The sequence below is a fragment of the Nesoenas mayeri genome, assembly GCF_963082525.1.
Source record: "Nesoenas mayeri genome assembly, chromosome: 2".
Taxonomy (NCBI): domain Eukaryota; kingdom Metazoa; phylum Chordata; class Aves; order Columbiformes; family Columbidae; genus Nesoenas; species Nesoenas mayeri.
This window is the reverse complement of record NC_137543.1, coordinates 1,295,595-1,315,211: the sequence shown is the minus strand read 5'-3', so window position 1 is coordinate 1,315,211 and position 19,617 is coordinate 1,295,595. Positions and strand designations below refer to the sequence as shown.

General features: G+C 59.9%; 2 protein-coding genes across 2 annotated transcripts in view; one reads left to right on the top strand and one right to left on the bottom strand.

Annotated features, from left to right (window-relative positions):
• TONSL (tonsoku like, DNA repair protein) overlaps positions 1 to 5,090 on the top strand; it is a gene marked incomplete at both ends in the record, with an annotated part of 44,296 nt that extends 39,206 nt beyond the window's left edge. The window contains 5 exon segments of the mRNA XM_080339487.1: positions 86 to 227; positions 3,217 to 3,389; positions 3,488 to 3,561; positions 4,723 to 4,856; positions 4,930 to 5,090. Of these exon segments, the coding sequence (XP_080195613.1) occupies positions 86 to 227; positions 3,217 to 3,389; positions 3,488 to 3,561; positions 4,723 to 4,856; positions 4,930 to 5,090 (684 nt within the window).
• A 70-nt stretch (positions 5,091 to 5,160) lies between these two features.
• On the bottom strand, positions 5,161 to 10,716 carry VPS28 (VPS28 subunit of ESCRT-I). Its single transcript, XM_080340631.1, has 9 exons — positions 10,558 to 10,716; positions 10,415 to 10,443; positions 8,726 to 8,763; positions 6,135 to 6,224; positions 5,949 to 6,054; positions 5,738 to 5,839; positions 5,601 to 5,654; positions 5,427 to 5,518; positions 5,161 to 5,349 (listed from the first exon to the last, which is right to left on the bottom strand). Exons 1-9 carry the CDS (start codon positions 10,592 to 10,594, stop codon positions 5,232 to 5,234), a joined length of 666 nt encoding a protein of 221 aa, XP_080196757.1. The 5' UTR covers positions 10,595 to 10,716; the 3' UTR covers positions 5,161 to 5,231.
• Between the last annotated feature and the right edge of the window lie 8,901 nt (positions 10,717 to 19,617).

The window sequence follows — 19,617 nt, the reverse complement described above, 5'->3', positions numbered from 1 at the left end:
CACCTGTCCCCTACACCTCACCATGTCCCCTAAACCTCGTCTGTGTCCCCTGACCCCCGGTCTGTCCGTCCGTCTGTCCCGGCAGAGCCTGCAGGAGCTGGACCTGAGCCTGAACCCGCTGGGCGACGCCGCCTGCCCGCCCCTGGCACAGCTGCTGCGTGGCTGCCCGGCGCTCACCACGCTGCGCCTGCGCGCCTGCGGCTTCACCGCCGCCTTCTGCCTGCCCGGTGAGTCCCCGCGCCACCGACCGCGCCGCCGTGTGTCCCCATGGCACTGCCATAGCGTCACCGGGCACCACAGCGCTGACTGCGCCGGTGCTGTCCTCATGGCACTAACCGTGCTGGTGTGTGTCCCCATGGCACTGCCATAGCGTCACTGGGCACCACGGCGCTCACTGCGCCGGTGCTGTCCTCATGGCACTAACCGTGCTGGTGTGTGTCCCCATGGCACTGCCATAGCGTCACCGGGCACCACAGCGCTGACTCTGCCGGTGCTGTCCTCATGGCACCAACCATACCAGTGTGTGTCCCCATGGCCACCCCCATGTCCCCACTGCCATTCCCATGTCCCATGTCCCCATTGCCAAACCTACATCCCCACTGCCACCGCCATGTCCCACCATGTCCCCACGGCACTGACCGCGCCAGCGTGTGTCCCCACGGCACTGCCACAGCGTCACCGAGCCCCATGGCGCTGACTGCGCCGGTGCTGGCCTCACGGCACCGACCGTGCTGGTGTGTGTCCCCATGGCACTGCCATAGCGTCACCGAGCCCCATGGCGCTGACTGCGCCGGTGCTGGCCTCATGGCACTGACCGCGCCAGCGTGTGTCCCCATGGCACTGCCACAGCGTCACCGAGCCCCACGGCGCTGACTGCGCCGGTGCTGGCCTCACGGCACCAGCCGCGCTGGTGTGTGTCCCCATGGCACTGCCATAGTGTCACCGGGCCCCATGGTGCTGACTGCACCGGTGCTGGCCTCATGGCACCAACCGCGCTGGTGTGTGTTCCCATGGCCACCCCCATGTCCCCACTGCCATCCCCATGTCCCATGTCCCCATTGCCAACCCCACATCCCCACTGCCACCACCACGTCCCACCATGTCCCCATGGCACCAACCGCACCAGCGTGTGTCCCCATGGCACTGCCATAGCGTCACCGGGCGCCACGGCGCTGACTGCGCCTGTGCTGTCCTCACGGCACCGACCGTGCTGGTGTTTGTCCCCATGGCACTGCCATAGCGTCACCGAGCACCACGGAGCTGACTGCACCGGTGCTGGCCTCATGGCACCGACCATGCCAGCGTTTGTCCCCATGGCACTGACATAGTGTCACCGAGCCCCATGGCGCTGACTGCGCCGGTGCTGGCCTCATGGCACCGACCACGCTGGTGTGTGTCCCCATGGCACTGCCACAGTGTCACCAGGCACCACAGTGCTGACTGCGCTGGTGCTGGCCTCACGGCACCAACCATACCAGTGTGTGTTCCCATGGCCACCCCCATGTCCCATGTCCCCATTGCCAACCCCACATCCCCACTGCCACCACCACGTCCCACCATGTCCCCACGGCACCAACCGCACCAGCGTGTGTCCCCATGGCACTGCCATAGCATCACCGGGCACGACGGTGCTCACTGTGCCGGTGCTGGCCTCACGGCACTAACTGTGCTGGTGTGTGTCCCCATGGCACTGCCACAGCGTCACCGGGCCGCATGGTGCTGACTGCACCGGTGCTGGCCTCATGGCACCAACCGTGCTGGTGTGTGTCCCCATGGCACTGCCATAATGTCACCGGGCACCACGGCACTGACTGCGCCGGTGCTGTCCTCACGGCACCGACCGTGCCAGTGTGTGTTCCCATGGCCACCCCCATGTCCCCACTGCCATCCCCATGTCCCATGTCCCCATTGCCAACCCCACATCCCCACTGCCACCGCCACGTCCCACCATGTCCCCACGGCACTGACCGCACCAGCGTGTGTCCCCATGGCACTGCCATAGCGTCACCGGGCCCCACGGTGCTGACTGCGCCGGTGCTGGCCTCATGGCACTGACTGTGCTGGTGTGTGTCCCCATGGCACTGCCATAGCGTCACCGAGCCCCATGGCGCTGACTGCGCCGGTGCTGGCCTCATGGCACTGACCGCGCCAGCGTGTGTCCCCATGGCACTGCCACAGCGTCACCGAGCCCCACGGCGCTGACTGCGCCGGTGCTGGCCTCACGGCACCAGCCGCGCTGGTGTGTGTCCCCATGGCACTGCCATAGTGTCACCGGGCCCCATGGTGCTGACTGCACCGGTGCTGGCCTCATGGCACCAACCGCGCTGGTGTGTGTTCCCATGGCCACCCCCATGTCCCCACTGCCATCCCCATGTCCCATGTCCCCATTGCCAACCCCACATCCCCACTGCCACCACCACGTCCCACCATGTCCCCATGGCACCAACCGCACCAGCGTGTGTCCCCATGGCACTGCCATAGCGTCACCGGGCGCCACGGCGCTGACTGCGCCGGTGCTGTCCTCACGGCACCGACCGTGCTGGTGTTTGTCCCCATGGCACTGCCATAGCGTCACCGAGCACCACGGAGCTGACTGCACCGGTGCTGGCCTCATGGCACCGACCATGCCAGCGTTTGTCCCCATGGCACTGCCATAGTGTCACCGAGCCCCATGGCGCTGACTGCGCCGGTGCTGGCCTCATGGCACCGACCACGCTGGTGTGTGTCCCCATGGCACTGCCATAGCGTCACTGGGCCCCAGAGCGCTGACTGCGCCGGTGCTGGCCTCATGGCACTAACCATGCCAGCATTTGTCCCCATGGCACTGCCATAGTGTCACCGGCCACCACGGTGCTGTCTGCGCCGGTGCTGGCCTCATGGCACCGACCACACTGATGTTTGTCCCCACGGCACCAGCCATGCCCATGTTTGTCCCCATGGCTCTGGCAGTGCCAGCGTTTGTCCCCACGGCACCGGCCATACCTGTGTTTGTCCCCACGGCTCTGGCAGTGCCAGCGTTTGTCCCCACGGCACCGGCCATACCTGTGTTTGTCCCCACGGCTCTGGCAGTGCCAGCGTTTGTCCCCACGGCACCGGCCATGCCCGTGTTTGTCCCCACGGCACCGGTCATACCTGTGTTTGTCCCCACGGCTCCGGCGGTGCCGCCGTTCCCTCCCGGTGGCACCGACCGCGCCGTCCTTTGTCCCTTTGGCGCAGGGGCCGAGCGGCTGCAGAACTTGACCTTATCCTGCAACGCGCTGGGTCCGGCGGCGCTGGAGCGGCTCCTGGACGCCGCGTGCTGCCGCAGCCTGTGCCGCCTGGAGCTCGGCTCCGTCACCGGCCCCGCGCCGCGGCCGCTCGGCGCCGCCCTCGCCGGCTTCCTGGCGCAGGTGAGGGGACACGGCGGGGACACCGTGGGGACGCGCGGGGACGCGGGGGGACACCCGGCTCCCCACGGTTGTGCCGACCCCGCGTGGCTTTGCCGCAGGATGGATGCGCTCTGAGCCACCTCACGCTCGCCGGGAACCACCTGCGGGACAGTGACGTCCTGGAGGTGGCCAGGTGAGGGGACACGGGGACACGACGGGGGGACACAGGGTTGAGGGGTCTTGGTGTCCGCAATGGGGACCCTGTGCTGGCTCTGGGGATGGAGGGGACCCCCTCTGGGGACATGGGGACACTTCGAGGTGGGACAGAGGGTTTGGGAGTCCTGGTCCCTACAATGGGGACCCTGTGCTGGCTCCGGGGATGGAGGGGACCCCCTTGGGGACACTGTGGGGGGGACAGAGGGTTTGGGGGTCCTGGTCCCTAGAATGGGGACCCTGTGCTGGCTCTAGGGAAGGAGGGGACCCCCTTGGGGACACAGGGTTTGGGGGTCCTGGTCCTCCCAATAGGGACCCTGTGCTGGCTCCTGGGATGGAGGGGACCCCCTTGGGGACATGGGGACACTGTGGAGGGGGACAGAGGGTTTGGGGATCCTGGTCCCTGCAATGGGGACCCTGTGCTGGCTCTGGGGAAGGAGGGGACCCCCTTGGGGACACAGGGTTTGGGGGTCCTGCTGCTCCCAATAGGGACCTTGTGCTGGCTCTGGGGATGGAGGGGGCCCCCTTGGGGACATGGGGACATTTTGGGGTCGGACAGAGGGTTTGGGGGTCCTGTTCCTCCCAGTAGGGACCTTGTGCTGGTTATGGGGATGGAGGGGACTCCCCTGGGGACACTGTGGGGGGACAGAGGGTTTGGGGGTCCTGGTGTCCGCAATGGGGACCCTGTGCTGGCTCTGGGGATGGAGGGGACCCCCCTGGGGACATGGGGACACTGGATGGGGACATACAGGGTTTGGGGGTCCTGTTCCTCCCAATAGGGACCTTGTGCTGGTTATGGGGATGGAGGGGACCCCTCTGGGGACATCTGGTCCTCCCAATGGGGACCTTGTGCTGGCTCTACTGTGGGGACACACTGGGGATGGAGAGGACCCCCTTGGGGACACTGTGGGGGGGGACAGAGGGTTTGGGGGTCCTGGTCCTTGCAATGGGGACCCTGTGCTGGCTCTGGGGATGGAGGGGACCCCCTTGGGGACATGGGGACACTGGATGGGGAGACACAGGGTTTGGGGGTCCTGTTCCTCCCAATAGGGACCTTGTGCTGGTTATGGGGATGGAGGGGACTCCCTTGGGGCCACATGGGGTGACCAAGTGACCCCCCCTCCCTTCCCCGTTGCCCCAGGTGTCTCCCCTCCTGCCCGGCGCTGCTTTCCCTGGATCTTTCGGCGAACCCCGGCGTTGGCGTCGCGGGACTGCGGGCGCTGCTGGACGCCCTGGGCCAGCGCGGCCGCGGGCTGCGCTTCCTCAGCCTGGCAGGTACGGCACAGCCAGCGGCGCCGGTACCGACGCCGGCACAACCAAACCCCACTAACAGCCCCTTTCCCCCCAGGCTGCTCCGTGGACGGTCCCTCCGACGCCACAACTTGGGCCAAAATCACCAGCTTGATCCAGGACCTGCGGCTCTGCGGGCGCCGCGTTACCCAGCGCGGCGACGCCGGTGCCACCAGCACCCTCGCGCGGCACCGCAAGCTCTTCTGCAAGAGCCGCTGAAGCGCCGGCGCCTCGCGGTTTGAACCGGCGCAACCATTACACACCGTATTTATCCCCGGTGATTGGTGGTTTTTGGGGTGACCCACAACGGGTTTATTGTCCCCGTGTCACCGGCAGGTGCCGGGAGGACACCGGGGCGGCTCAGGCGTGCAGGAAGCGGTTGAAGGCGTTGTAGGCGGATTCCAGGTCAAACAGCATCTGCCGGACCTGCGAGTCATCCAGCTCGTCCGACGCCGACATGGCGCTGAGCGTCTGCAGCCTGGGGGTGCACAGGGGGGGCGCTCAGCCAAACCGGCACCCCCAAAACGGCGCCGGCGCCCCCAAACCCGCGCTCACCACTGGTTGACCTTCTGGCGGCCCTCGAAGTCGGGGGGCAGGTGGCTCATGCGGTTCATCGTCTCCATCAGCTCCCGTAGGTCGGGCTGGATCTGGGGGTACAGGGGGGGGAATTTGGGGTGAATTCGGTGTCACCAAGGCGGGGGCTCCCGGCGCCGCGGCGGCCGAACCCACCTCATCCATGGCGCGGATCTCCAGGCGCAGCTTGTCCATGACGGTGATGAAAAGCTGCGGGAAATGGAGCGTTGGGTAAAACCACGACCCTCCCGGTGCCCCCCCAAATTTGCCCCCCGGCACCCCCGGCGCCGTACGGAGACGATGTCGGCGATGCAGCGGTTGAGGTTGCCCTTGTCGTCCTTGATGGTGATGGGCCGGTCCTCCTTGATGCGCTCCATGGCCAGAGGACAGTCGAGCTGCGGGGACACGCGGTGTGAGCGGTGACACGCGGCGTGAGCGGTGACACCGGTGGGGACACTGACACGCGGCGTGAGCGGTGACACCGGTGGGGACACTGCGGCTCACCCGGAACTTGCGGCAGAAGTCGTCGATGGAGCTGATCTCGGTGCCCTGCACCTGCTTCAGTGCCGCCTTGAACTGCACCAGCAGCCGCGAACAGGCGGCCGTGTACCTGCGGGGACAAGCGGGGACACCGCGGTGGCTCCGGTGGGTTCGGTGACACCGCGGGGATGGCCGGTGGAAGGGACTCACTCGTTGGGCGAGACACAGTCCTTGATGTACGCCTTCTCCAGCGCCTGCAGCGTCTTCACCACCGCAAACAGCTCGGCCATGTTGTCGTACCTGTAGGGACCACGTTGGGGACAACGGGAGACAATGGTGGCCATGGAGGGACCACGATGGAGAAGGTGGGACCAGGATGGAGAAGATGGGACCCCAATGGACAACGGTGGAGAAGAGGGGGTGGTCGTGGAGAACGGTGGCCCAGGAGGGTCCATGGGGGACAATGGTGTCCATGGAGGGACCAGGATGGAGAAGGTGGGACCAGGAAGGCCCGGGATGGAGAAGGTGGGACCCCAATGGACAATGGCATCCCAGGAGGGAACACAATAGAGTGAAGGGGACAATAGTGGAGAAGAGGGGATGGTCGTGGAGAACGGTGGCCCAGGAGGGTCCATGGGAGACAATGGTGTCCATGGAGGGACCAGGATGGAGAAGGTGGGACCCCAATGGACAACGGCATCCCAGGAAGGAGCGCGATGGAGTGAAGGGGACAATGGTGGAGAAGAGAGGATGGTCATGGAGAACGGTGGCCCAGGACGGACCATGGGGGACAGTGGTGTCCATGGAGGGACCAGGATGGAGAAGGTGGGACCAGGAAGGACCAGGATGGAGAAGATGGGACCCCAATAGACAATGGTGGAGAAGAGGGGATGGTCATGGAGAACGGTGGCCCAGGAGGGACCATGGGAGACAATGGTGTCCATGGAGGAACCAGGATGGAGAAGGTGGGACCCCAATGGACAATGGTGGAGAAGAGGGGGTGGTCGTGGAGAATGGTGGCCCAGGAGGGTCCATGGGGGACAATGGTGTCCATGGAGGGACCAGGATGGAGAAGGTGGGACCAGGAAGGACCAGAATGGAGAAGAGGGGACCCCAATGGACAACGGTGGAGAAGAGGGGATGGTCATGGAGAATGGTGGCCCAGGAGGGTCCATGGGAGACCATGGTGCCCACAGAGGGACCAGGATGGAGAAGGCGGGACCCCAATGGACAATGGTGGAGAAGAGGGGGTGGTTGTGGAGAATGGTGGCCCAGGAGGGACCATGGGAGACAATGGTGTCCCTGGAAGGACCAGGATGGAGAAGGTGGGACCAGGAAGGACCAGGATGGAGAACAGGTGACCCCAATGGACAATGGTGGAGAAGAGGGGATGGTCACGGAGAACGGTGGCCCAGGAGGGTCCATGGGAGACAATGGTGTCCATGGAGGGACCAGGATGGAGAAGGTGGGACCAGGAAGGCCCGGGATGGAGAAGGTGGGACCCCAATGGACAATGGCATCCCAGGAGGGAACACAATAGAGTGAAGGGGACAATGGTGGAGAAGAGGGGATGGTCGTGGAGAACGGTGGCCCAGGAGGGACCATGGGAGACAATGGTGTCCATGGAGGGACCAGGATGGAGAAGGTGGGACCCCAATGGACAACGGCATCCCAGGAAGGAGCGCGATGGAGTGAAGGGGACAATGGTGGAGAAGAGAGGATGGTCATGGAGAACGGTGGCCCAGGAGGGACCATGGGGGACAGTGGTGTCCATGGAGGTACCAGGATGGAGAAGGTGGGACCAGGAAGGACCAGGATGGAGAAGATGGGACCCCAATAGACAATGGTGGAGAAGAGGGGATGGTCATGGAGAACGGTGGCCCAGGAGGGACCATGGGAGACAATGGTGTCCATGGAGGAACCAGGATGGAGAAGGTGGGACCCCAATGGACAATGGTGGACAAGAGGGAACGGTCGTGGAGAACGGTGGCCCAGGAGGGACCATGGGGGACACTGGTGTCCATGGAGGGACCAGGATGGAGAAGGTGGGACCAAGATGGAGAAGGTGGGACCCCAATGGACAATGGTGGAGAAGAGGGGAGGGTTGTGGAGAACGGTGGCCCAGGAGGGTCCATGGGGGACAATGGTGTCCCTGCAGGGACCAGGATGGAGAAGAGGGGACCCCAATGGACAATGGTGGAGAAGAGGGGATGGTCATGGAGAACGGTGGCCCAGGAGGGACCATGGGGGACAATGGTGTCCATGGAGGGACCAGGATGGAGAAGGTGGGACCAGGAAGGACCAGGATGGAGAAGATAGGACCCCAATAGACAATGGTGGAGAAGAGGGGATGGTCGTGGAGAACGGTGGCCCAGGAGGGTCTATGGGAAGACAATGGTGTCCAGGAAGGACCAGGATGGAGAAGGTGGGACTCCAATGGACAATGGTGGAGAAGAGGGGGTGGTCGTGGAGAACGGTGGCCCAGGAGGGTCCATAGGAGAAAATGGTGGCCCAGGAGGGTCCATGGGAGACAATGGTGTCCCCGCAGGGACCAGGATGGAGAAGGTGGGACCAGGAAGGACCAGGATGGAGAAGGTGGGACCCCAGTGGACAATGGCATCCGAGGAGGGCCCATGATGGAGACCACGATGGACAACAGTGTCCCCAGAGCTACGGTGACAGAGTGCGGGGGATAGTGACCACACGATGTCCCCTGATCCCTGTCACCCCAGGGCCGCTTACGGTTGTGTGTCCCTTGTCACCCCCGCCCCGGTTCTGGGGACACGCGGGGACTCACTCACTTCTCCCTCTCCCGCGCTGTCTTGTAGAGCTTCACCTCCTGCAAGGGGAACAAGGGGGAGCTCAGCCCCGGGGACCCCGGTTCGAGCCCCGGGGGCGGCGGTTCAGCTCTTAGAGACCCCGGTTCGAGCCCCGGGGGCGGCGGTTCAGCTCTTAGAGACCCCGGTTCGAGCCCCAGGGGTGGCGGTTCAGCCCCTAGAGACACCGATTGGAGACCCGGGGGCGGCGCTTCAATCGCTGGTACGACCCCCTGGGACCACGGCGGTTCAGCCCCCTGAGACCCCGGTTCGAGCCCCGGGGGCGGCGGTTCAATCCTTAGAGACCCCGGTTCGAGCCCCAGGGGTGGCAGTTCAGCCTCCAGAGACACCGATTTGAGCCCCGGGGGCGGCGGTTGAGCCCCTGGTACGACCCCCTGGGACCACGGCGGTTCAGCCCCCTGAGACACCGGTTCGAGCCCTGGGGGCGGCGGTTCAGCCTCTAGAGACCCCGGTTCGAGACCCAGAGGAGGCAGTTCAGCGCTTAGAGACGCCGGTTCGAGCCCTGGGGGCGGCGCTTCAACCCTCAGAGACCCCAGTTCGAGCCCCAGGGGCAGCGGTTCAGCCTCTGGTACGACCCCCTGGGATCACGGCGGTTCAGCCCCCACAGACCCCGGTTCGAGCCCCGGGGGCGGCGCTTCAAGCTTCAAGCCCCACAGACCGTGGTTCGAGCCCTGGGGGCGGCGGTTCAATCCTCACAGACACCCCAGTTCGAGTCCCAGGGGCGGCGGTTCAGCCCTCAGAGACCCCGGTTCAAGCCCTGGGGGCGGCGCTTCAAGCCCCACAGACCGTGGTTCGAGTCCCAGGGGCGGCGTTTCAACCCTCAGAGACCCCGGTTCGAGCCCCAGGGGCAGCGGTTCAATCCCCATAGATCCTTTGAGCCCCAGGGGTGGTGGTTCAACCCCCATAGATCCTTCGAGCCCCAGGGGTGGCGGTTCAGCCTCCACAGACCCCGGTTCGAGCCCCAGAGGCGGCGGTTCAGCCCCTGGTACGACTCCCTGGGACCACGGCGGTTCAGCCCCTAGAGACCCCGGTTCGAGCCCTGGGAGCGGCGCTTCAAGCTCCACAGATCGAGTCCCAGGGGCGGCGCTTCAACCCTCAAGAGACCCCAGTTCGAGCCCTGGGGCTGGAGGTTCAAGCCCCACAGACCCCGGTTCGAGCCCTGGGGGCGGCGCTTCAAGCCCCACAGACCCCGGTTCGAGCCCCGGGCGCGGCTGTTCAACCCCTAGTCGAGTCCCGGTTCGAGCCCGGGGAAAGTGGTTCAGCCCCCACAGACCCCAGTTCGAGCCCCAGGGGTGGCGGTTCAGCCCCTGGTATGACCCCCTGGGACCACGGCGGTTCAGCCCCATGAGACCCCGGTTCGAGCCCTGGGGGCGGCGCTTCAAGCCCCACAGACCGTGGTTCGAGCCCTGGGGGCGGCGCTTCAATCCCCAGAGACCCCGGTTCGAGCCCTGGGGGCGGCGCTTCAATCCCCACAGACCAGTTCGAGCCCTGGGGGCGATGATTCAGTTTCAGGGACCCCGGTTCGAGCCCCGGGCGCGGCTGTTCAAGCGCCATTCGAGTCCCGGTTCGAGCCCCGGGGGCAGCGGTTCAACCCCTAGAGCCGTCGGTTCGAGCCCCCGGCGCGGCGCTTCAGCCGCGGGGCGCTGTACTCACCTCGTACAGCTCCGGCTTGTTCCCGGGGGCTGCAAAGCGGGAGGGGAGAGCGTTAAACGGGGCTGGGGGACACTGGGAGCCCCCCCCCCCGGTAACCCCCGTCCCCTTCCCCCCGGGACCCCCGTTTCTCCCGCCGGTCTCACCTCCCACCCCGGGCGGTCCTGCGATCCCGTGGAACATCCCGTCCCGCTCCCGAGCGGCTCTGGGTCGCTCCCGGTTCCGCCGCCGGTGGCTCCGCGCTGCGGGTTCCGCAAAAATGGCGGCGGCGGCGGCTCGAGGCTCCCGGCGCTCGGCTCGTCACGCCTGAGCCGCCCGCGGGGGGCGGGGCCGGAGCGGGAGGGGCGTGGCCAGAGCGGGGGGGCGTGGCCAGAGCGGGGGGCGTGGCCAGAGTGGGAGGGGCGGGGCTGCCGCTCCTTCCCGCCGGTTGTGGCGGGAAAAGCTGCCGGTTTGGCGGGAAAAGCCGCCTTAAAGGGGCCCTGTTGTGTCCGTTCCGGGAGCGGAAGTGGCGACGGGCTTTGGGTTTATTCAAATACATTAAATTAATGTACGTTAAGTGAAAATGCATTGAATAAATACGTGTTAAATAAATATGTATTAAATAAATATGTATTAAATAAATATGTATTAAATAAACATGTATTAAAGTCTATTGAATGAACGTGCGTTGAATAGAAGTGATTGGATAAATATGGGTTCAACAATTCCGCATTAAATAAACGCGCATGGAATGAATGAGCATTGAGTGTGCGTTAAATAAATATGCATTAAGTGAATATACATTAAATAAATACCCATTAAAGAAATGAGCGTTAGACGTGCATTGAACATGCAGTAAATGAATTAATCGCCCTGCGGGGAATGGTGCCAAATGGCTGGAAATGCAGGAGGAGGAAGAGGAGGAGGAAGAAGAGAAGGAGGAAGAGAAAGAGGAAGAGAAGGAAGAAGAGGAAGAAGAGAAAGAGAGGGAGAAGGAGGAGAAAGAGGAGGAAGAGAAGGAGGAGGAAGAGAAGGAAGAAGAGGAAGAGAAAGAGGAAGAGAAGGAAGAGGATGAAGAGGAGGAAGAGAAGGAGGAGGAAATGCAGGAGGAAGAAGAGAAGGAGGAAGAGAGGGAGAAGGAGGAGAAGGAGGAGAAAGAGAAGGAGAAGGAAGGGAAGGAGGGAGAGAAAGAGAAAGAGGAGGAGGAAGAGAAGGAAGATGAGGAAGAGAAGGAGGAAGAGGAGGAAGAGAAAGAGGAAGAGAGGGAGAAGGAAGAGAAGGAGGAGAAACAGGAGGAAGAGAAGGAGGAGGAGGAAATGCAGGAGGAGGACAAGAAGGAAGAGGAGGAGGAAGAGGAGGAGGAAGAGAGGGAGGAGGAAGAGAAGGAGGAGGAAGAGAAGGAAGAGAAGGAGGAGGAGGACGAAATGCGGGAGAAGGAAGAGAAGGAGGAGAAAGAGGAGGAGGAGGAAGGGAAGGAGGAAGAGAAAGAGAAAGAGGAGGAAGAGAAGGAGGAAGAAGAGAAGAAAGAGGAGGAAGAGAAAGAGGAAGAGAGGGAGAAGGAGAAAGAAGGAGGAGAAAGAGAAGAAGGAAGAGGAGGAAGAGAAGGAGGAGGAGGAAATGCAGGAGGAGGAAGAGAGGGAGGAGGAAGAGAAGGAGGAAGAACAGGAGGAAGAGAAGGAAGAGGAGGAATAGAAGGAGGAAGAGGAGGAATAGAAGGAGGAGGAGGAAGAGGAGGAGGAGGAAGAGGAGGAGGAAGAGGAAGAGGAGGAAGAGGAGGAGGAGGAGGACGAAATGCAGGACGAGGAAGAGAAGGAGGAGAAACGGAAGGAGGAGGAAGGGAAGGAGGAAGAGAAAGAGTAAGAGGAGGAAGAGAAAGAGGAAGAAGAGAAGAAAGAGGAGGAAGAGGAGGAGGAAGAGAAAAATGCAGGAGAAGGAAGAGGAGGAAGAGAAGGAGGAAGAAGAGAAGGAAGAGGAGGAAGAGAAAGAGGAAGAGAGGGAGAAGGAGGAGAAAGAAGGAGGAGGAAGAGAAGAAGGAAGAGGAGGAAGAGAAGGAGGAGGAGGAGGAAATGCAAAAGGAGGAAGAGAAGGAAGAGGAGGAGGAAGAGAGGGAGGAGGAAGAGAAGGAGGAGGAAGAGAAGGAGGAAGAAGAGGAGGAAGAGAAGGAAGAGGAGGAACAGAAGGAGGAGGAGGAAGAGAAAGAGGAAGAGAAGGAGGAAGAAGAGAAGGAGGAGGAAGAGAAGGAAGAGGATGAAGAGAAGGAGGAAGAGAAAAATGCAGGAGGAGGAAGAGAAAGAGGAAGAGAAGGAAGAGGAGGAAGAGAAAGAGGAAGAGAGGGAGAAGGAATAGAAGGAGGAGAAAGAAGGAGGAGGAAGAGAAGAAGGAAGAGGAGGAAGAGAAGCAGGAGAAGGAAATGCAGGAGGAGGAAGAGAAGGAAGAGGAGGAGGAAGAGAGGGAGGAGGAAGAGAAGGATGAAGAAGAGGAGGAAGAAGAGAAAGAAGAGGAGGAAGAGAAGAAAGAGGAGGAAGAGGAGGAGAAGGAAGAGGAGGAGGAGGAGGAAGAGGAGGAGGAGGAAGAGGAGGAGAAGAAGGAAGGGAAGGAGGAAGAGAAAGAGTAAGAGGAGGAAGAGAAAGAGGAAGAAGAGAAGAAAGAGGAGGAAGATGAGGAGGAAGAGAAAAATGCAGGAGGAGGAAGAGAAGGAGGAAGAAGAGAAGGAAGAGGAGGAAGAGAAAGAGGAAGAGAGGGAGAAGGAGGAGGAGGAGGAAATGCAGGAGGAGGAAGAGAAGGAAGAGGAGGAAGAGGAGGAGGAAGAAGAGGAGGAAGAGAAGGAAGAGGAGGAATAGAAGGAGGAGGAAGAGAAAGAGGAAGAGAAGGAGGAAGAAGAGAAGAAGGAGGAAGAGAAGGAAGGAAGAGGATGAAGAGAAGGAGAAAGAGAAAAATGCAAGAGGAGGAAGAGAAGGAGGAAGAGAAAGAGGAAGAGGAGGAAGAGAAAGAGGAAGAGAAGGAGAAGGAAGAGAAGGAGGAGAAAGAAGGAGGAGGAAGAGAAGAAGGAAGAGGAGGAAGAGAAGCAGGAGAAGGAAATGCAGGAGGAGGAAGAGAAGGAAGAGGAGGAGGAAGAGAAGGAGGAAGAAGAGGAGGAAGAAGAGGAGGAAGAGAAGGAAGAGGAGGAATAGAAGGAGGAGGAGGAGGAAGAGAAAGAGGAAGAGAAGGAGGAGGAAGAGAAGGAAGGAAGAGGATGAAGAGAAGGAGAAAGAGAAAAATGCAAGAGGAGGAAGAGAAGGAGGAAGAGAAAGAGGAAGAGGAGGAAGAGAAGGAGGAAGAGAAAGAGGAAGAGAAGGAAGAGAAAGAGGAATAGAGGGAGAAGGAAGAGAAGGAGGAGAAAGAAGGAGGAAGAGAAGGAGGAAGAGAAGGAGGAGGAGGAAATGCATGAGGAGGAAGAGAAGGAAGAGGAGGAAGAGGAGGAGGAACAGAGGGAGGAGGAAGAGAAGGAGGAGGAAGAGAAAGAGGAAGAGAAGGAGGAAGAAGAGAAGGAGGAGTAAGAGAAGGAAGGAAGAGGATGAAGAGAAGGAGGAAGAGAAAAATGCAGGAGGAAGAAGAGAAGTAGGAAGAGAAAGAGGAAGAGAAGGAAGAGGAGGAAGAGAAGGAGGAAGAAGAGAAGGAAGAGGAGGAAGAGAAAGAGGAATAGAGGGAGAAGGAAGAGAAGGAGGAGAAAGAAGGAGGAAGAGAAGGAGGAAGAGGAGGAAGACAAGAAGGAGGAGGAGGAAGTGCAGGAGGAGGAAGAGAAGGAAGAGGAGGAAGAGGAGGAGGAACAGAGGGAGGAAGAAGAGAAGGAGGAAGAAGAGAAGGAGGAGTAAGAGAAGGAAGGAAGAGGATGAAGAGAAGGAGGAAGAGAAAAATGCAGGAGGAAGAAGAGAAGGAGGAAGAGAAAGAGGAAGAGAAGGAAGAGGAGGAAGAGAAAGAGGAAGAAGAGAAGGAGGAGTAAGAGAAGGAAGGAAGAGGATGAAGAGAAGGAGGAAGAGAAAAATGCAGGAGGAGGAAGAGAAGGAGGAAGAGAAAGAGGAAGAGAAGGAAGAGGAGGAAGAGAAGGAGGAAGAAGAGAAGGAAGAGGAGGAAGAGAAAGAGGAATAGAGGGAGAAGGAAGAGAAGGAGGAGAAAGAAGGAGGAAGAGAAGAAGGAAGAGGAGGAAAAGAAGAAGGAAGAGGAGGAAGAGAAGGAGGAAGAGGAGGAAGAGAAGGAGGAAGAGGAGGAAGAGAAGGAGGAAGAGGAGGAAGGGAAGGAGGAGGAGGAAATGCAGGAGGAGGAAGAGAAGGAAGAGGAGAAAGCGAAGGAGGAAGAAAAGAAGGAGAAGGAGGAGGAAGAGAAGGATGACGATGAGGAGGAGGAAGAGACACAAGAGGAGGAGGAGGGGCAGCACGGGGCCGAAGGCCACGGGGCGGCCGAGCTGGCGCCGGGAGCCATAAACCCGCTGGGATTGGCCAAGGCCGAGGGTCAAGGCCACGGGCGTCCCGGCGGCCGGGAGGGACTTTGCCCCGGGCAGGATGGGCCGGGCTGGGCTGGAGCCAACGCGGAACGCGGCCAAAACAAAGAGAAACGGCGCCAAAAGGCGTCGGCACCTCCTCGGTGTCCCAGCCGAGGTGACCGCGGGGACGCGGCCGGTGACATTCGGTGACACCGGGTTCCCGGGACCCCCGGAACACCTGCGGAGCTGTGGGATGGTGACACGGCCGCTGGGGACGGGGACGGGTCCCATCGTCACCTGCGACACCCGGCGCTGGATTGGGGCAGAAGGGAGAGGTTTCCTGAGCTGAAAGGAGAGGTTTAGACATGGTTGGAGAGACTTAGACATGGTTTAAGAGGTTTAGGCCTGGCTTAAGAGACTTAGACCTGGTTTAAGAGATTTAGACCTGGTTTAAGAGATTCAGACCTGGTTTAAGAGATTTAGACCTGCCTTAAGAGATTTGGACCCGGATTAAGAGATTTAGACCTGCCTTAAGAGATTTGGACCCGGATTCGGAAATTTAGACCTGCCTTAAGAGATTTAGACCTAGCTTAAGCGATTTAGACCTGGCTTAAGAGATTTAGACCTGGCTTAAGAGATTTAGACTTGAAGAGATTTAGACCTGCTTTAAGAGATTTAGACCTGCTTTAAGAGATTTAGACCTGGCTTAAGAGACTTAGACCTGATTTAAGAGATCTAGACTTTAAAAGATTTAGACCTGCTTTAAGAGATTTAGACCTGGTTTAAGAGATTTACACCTGCCCTAGGAGATTTAGGAAGAGATTATAGGCCTGCCTTAGGAGATTTAGACCTGTCTTAAGAGATTTAGACCTGCATTAAGAGATTTGGACCTGGTTTAAGAGACTTAGACCTGGCTTAAGAGACTTAGACTGGCTTAAGAGATTTAGACTTGAAGAGATTTAGACCTGGTTTAAGAGATTTAGACCTGCATTAAGAGATTTGGACCCGGACTAAGAGATTTAGACCTGGCTTAAGAGACTTAGACCTGGCTTAAGACATTTAGACTTGAAGAGATTTAGACCTGCCTTAAGAGATTTAGACCTGGTTTAAGAGATTTAGACCTGTATGAAAATATTTAGACCTGCTTTAAGAGATTTATACCTGATTTAAGAGATTTAGACCTGGCTTAAGAAATTTGAACCCAAATTAAGAGATTTAGACGCGCATTAAGAGATTTAGACCTGCCCTAAGAGATTTAGACCTGGTTTAAGACATTTAGGCCTGCCTTAAGAGATTTGGACACGGATTAAGAGATTTAGACCTGCCCTAAGAGATTTAGACCTGGCTTAAGATATTTAGACCTGCCTTAAGAAATTTAGACCTTCCTTAAGAGACTTAGACCTGGCTGAAGCAAGCGCTGGTTACTTTGCCTGGGGCAGGCGGGGCCGTGGCCTCGTGGGAAGGACGTGGGGACCCGGTGACAAGGAGGTGACAGCGTCGAAGGTCCCAGGTGGGACCCACCTGACCAGAGCCTAGGGATATGGGGCCAGCTCTGGGGGGACATGGAGGTGCCATGGGGCAGAGCTCCACCCTATGAGGTCCCCATGGGGCAGATCTCCACCCTACAGATGTGTCTATGGGGCAGATGTCCATCCCACAGAGGTTCCCTATGGGGCAGATCTCCACCCTATGGAGGTCCTATGGGGCAGTTCTCAACCCTGGAGGTCCCCATAGGGCAGATCTTCACCCCACAATGTCCCTATGGGGCAGATCTCCACCCCACAATGTCCCCGTGGGGCAGATCTCCACCCCACAATGTCCCTATGGGGCAGATTCCCACCCTATGGAGGCCCCCATGGGGCAAATCTCCACCCCACAATCTCCCTATGGGGCAAATCTCCACCCCACAAGGTTCCCATGGGGCAGATCTCCACCCCACAATGTCCCTATGGGGCAAATCTCCACCCCACAAGTTCCCCATGGGGCAGATCTCCACCCTATGGAGGTTCCCATGGGTCAAATCTCCACCCCACAATGTCTCCATGGGGCAGATCTCCACCCCACAAGGTTCCCATGGGGCAAATCTCCACCCCACAATCTCCCTGTGGGGCAGATCTCCACCCTATGGAGGTCCCTATGGGGCAGATCCCCACCCTATGGATGTCCCCATGGGGCAAATCTCCAACCCACAATGTCCCCATGGGGCAGATCTCCACCCCACAAGGTTCCCATGGGGCAAATCTCCACCCCACAATCTCCCTGTGGGGCAGATCTCCACCCTATAGAGGTCCCTATGGGGCAGATCCCCACCCTATGGATGTCCCCATGGGGCAAATCTCCAACCCACAATGTCCCTATGGGGCGGATCTCCACCCCACAAGGTTCCCATGGGGCAAATCTCCACCCCACAATGTCCCTGTGGGGCAGATCCCCACCCTATGGATGTCCCCATGGGGCAGATCTCCACCCTATGGAGGTCCCCATGGGGCAAATCTCCACCCCACAAGGTTCCCATGGGGCAGATCTCCACCCCACAATGTCCCTATGGGGCAAATCTCCACCCTATGGATGTCCCCATGGGGCAGATCTCCACCACACCATGTCCCTGTGGGGCAGATCCCCACCCTATGGAGGTCCCTATGGGGCAGATCCCCACCCTATGGAGGTCCCCATGGGTGACAACGGGTGCGAGTGACACCAGGAGAAGCCACATCTTGACCCCAAACGTGGCTACAACGAGAACAACCAACCACGGGGCCAACACAGTAGAGTCCCCGTCACCGAGGGTGACCGAGGGGGCCAATCGGTGTCACCGGGGTCCCCCCACAGCACCAAACCCCCAAACACGGGGGTTTTACCCCATAAACCTGCCCCATTGCCCATGGTCAAACATTAACCCGTCACGTGGGGACGTTTATTCGTTAATTGCCCTTAATTAAGAGCGATGTGGCTTTTCCCGGCGCCACCCGGGGCAAAATGCAGCAGGCGCGGGTGGGACTCGAACCGCCGGTGCTGATGTGGGCAGTGGTGGCGCCACGGGGACGTCACCGGTGGTACTGGGGGACAGGGTGACACTCTGGTGATACCATCAGCCCGGCTGCACTTTGGCCATGGGGAGAGGGTCACGGTGACGGTGACACGCGGTGACGGTGACACGCGGTGACGGTGACACGCGGTGACGTGCAGGGCGGGGGCTGGGATGGGCACATGGTGAGGATGGGAATGGGGATGGGGACGGTGACAGCGCTGCAGCTGGGGTGTCCCCCTGGCCACCACCCTGCTGTGACATTGCCGTTGCGGTGGCGCTGCCATGGTGACACTGCCACCGTGGTGACACAGCCGTAGTGACACTGCCATGGCGGTGACACTGCCATGGGGGTGACACACCCATGACAGTGACACAGCCGTGGTGACACTGTCATGGTGACACTGCCATCATGGTGACACTGCCATCATGGTGACACTGCCATCGTGGCGACACTGCCATGACAGTGACACACCCATGACAGTGACACAGCCGTGGTGACACTGTCATGGTGACACTGCCATCATGGTGACACTGCCATCGTGGCGACACTGCCATGACAGTGACACAGCCATGACAGTGACACAGCCATGGTGACACTGCCATGGTGACAGTGCTATAGTGACACTACCATCACAGTGACACTGCCATCACAGTGACACTGCCATCATGGTGACACTGCCATCGCGGTGACACACCCATGGCAGTGACACTGCCATCGTGACACAGCCATGGTGACACTGCCATCATGGTGACACTGCCATCGTGGTGAAACAGCCATGACAGTGACACTGCCATGGTGACACTGCCATGGTGACACTGCCATCGCGGTGACACTGCCATCGTGACACAGCCATAGTGACACTGCCATCATGGTAACACTGCCATCGTGGTGACACAGCCATGACGGTGACACAGCATGGTGACACTGCCAGCGCAGTGACGCTGCCATCATGGTGACACAACCATCATGGTGACGCTGCCATGGTGACACAGCCACGGTGACACAGCCACAGTGACATAGTCATGGTGACATAGCCACGGTGACACTGCCATGGTGACATAGCTTCCATGACACAGCCACGGTGACACGGACATGGTGACATGACCACGGTGACACAGCCATGGTGACATGGCCATGGTGAAACAGCCACGGTGGAATAGCCATGCTGACATGGCCACGGTGACACTGCCACGGTGACACTGCCATGGTGACATAGCTACCATGACACAGCCACGGTGACACGGCCATGGTGACATGACCATGGTGACACAGCCATGGTGACATGGCCATGGTGACAGCCATGGTGGCATAGCCATGGTGACATAGCCATGGTGGCACAGCCACAGTGACACTGCCATGGTGACATAGCTACCATGACACAGCCACGTTGACACGGCCATGGTGACATGACCATGGTGACACAGCCATGGTGACATGGCCACGGTGGCACTGCCACAGTGACATAGCCACAGTGACATAGCCATGGTGACACAGCCATGATGACATGGCCACGGTGACATAGCCATGGTGACATGGCCACGGTGACACTGCCATGGTGACACAGCCACAGTGACATAGCCATGGTGACACAGCCATGGTGACACAGCCATGGTGACATAGCCATGGTGACATGGCCACGGTGACACAGCCACAGTGACACTGCCACGGTGACATGGCCATGGTGACATAGCCATGGTGACACTGCCATGGTGACACAGCCACGGTGACATAGCCGTGGTGAC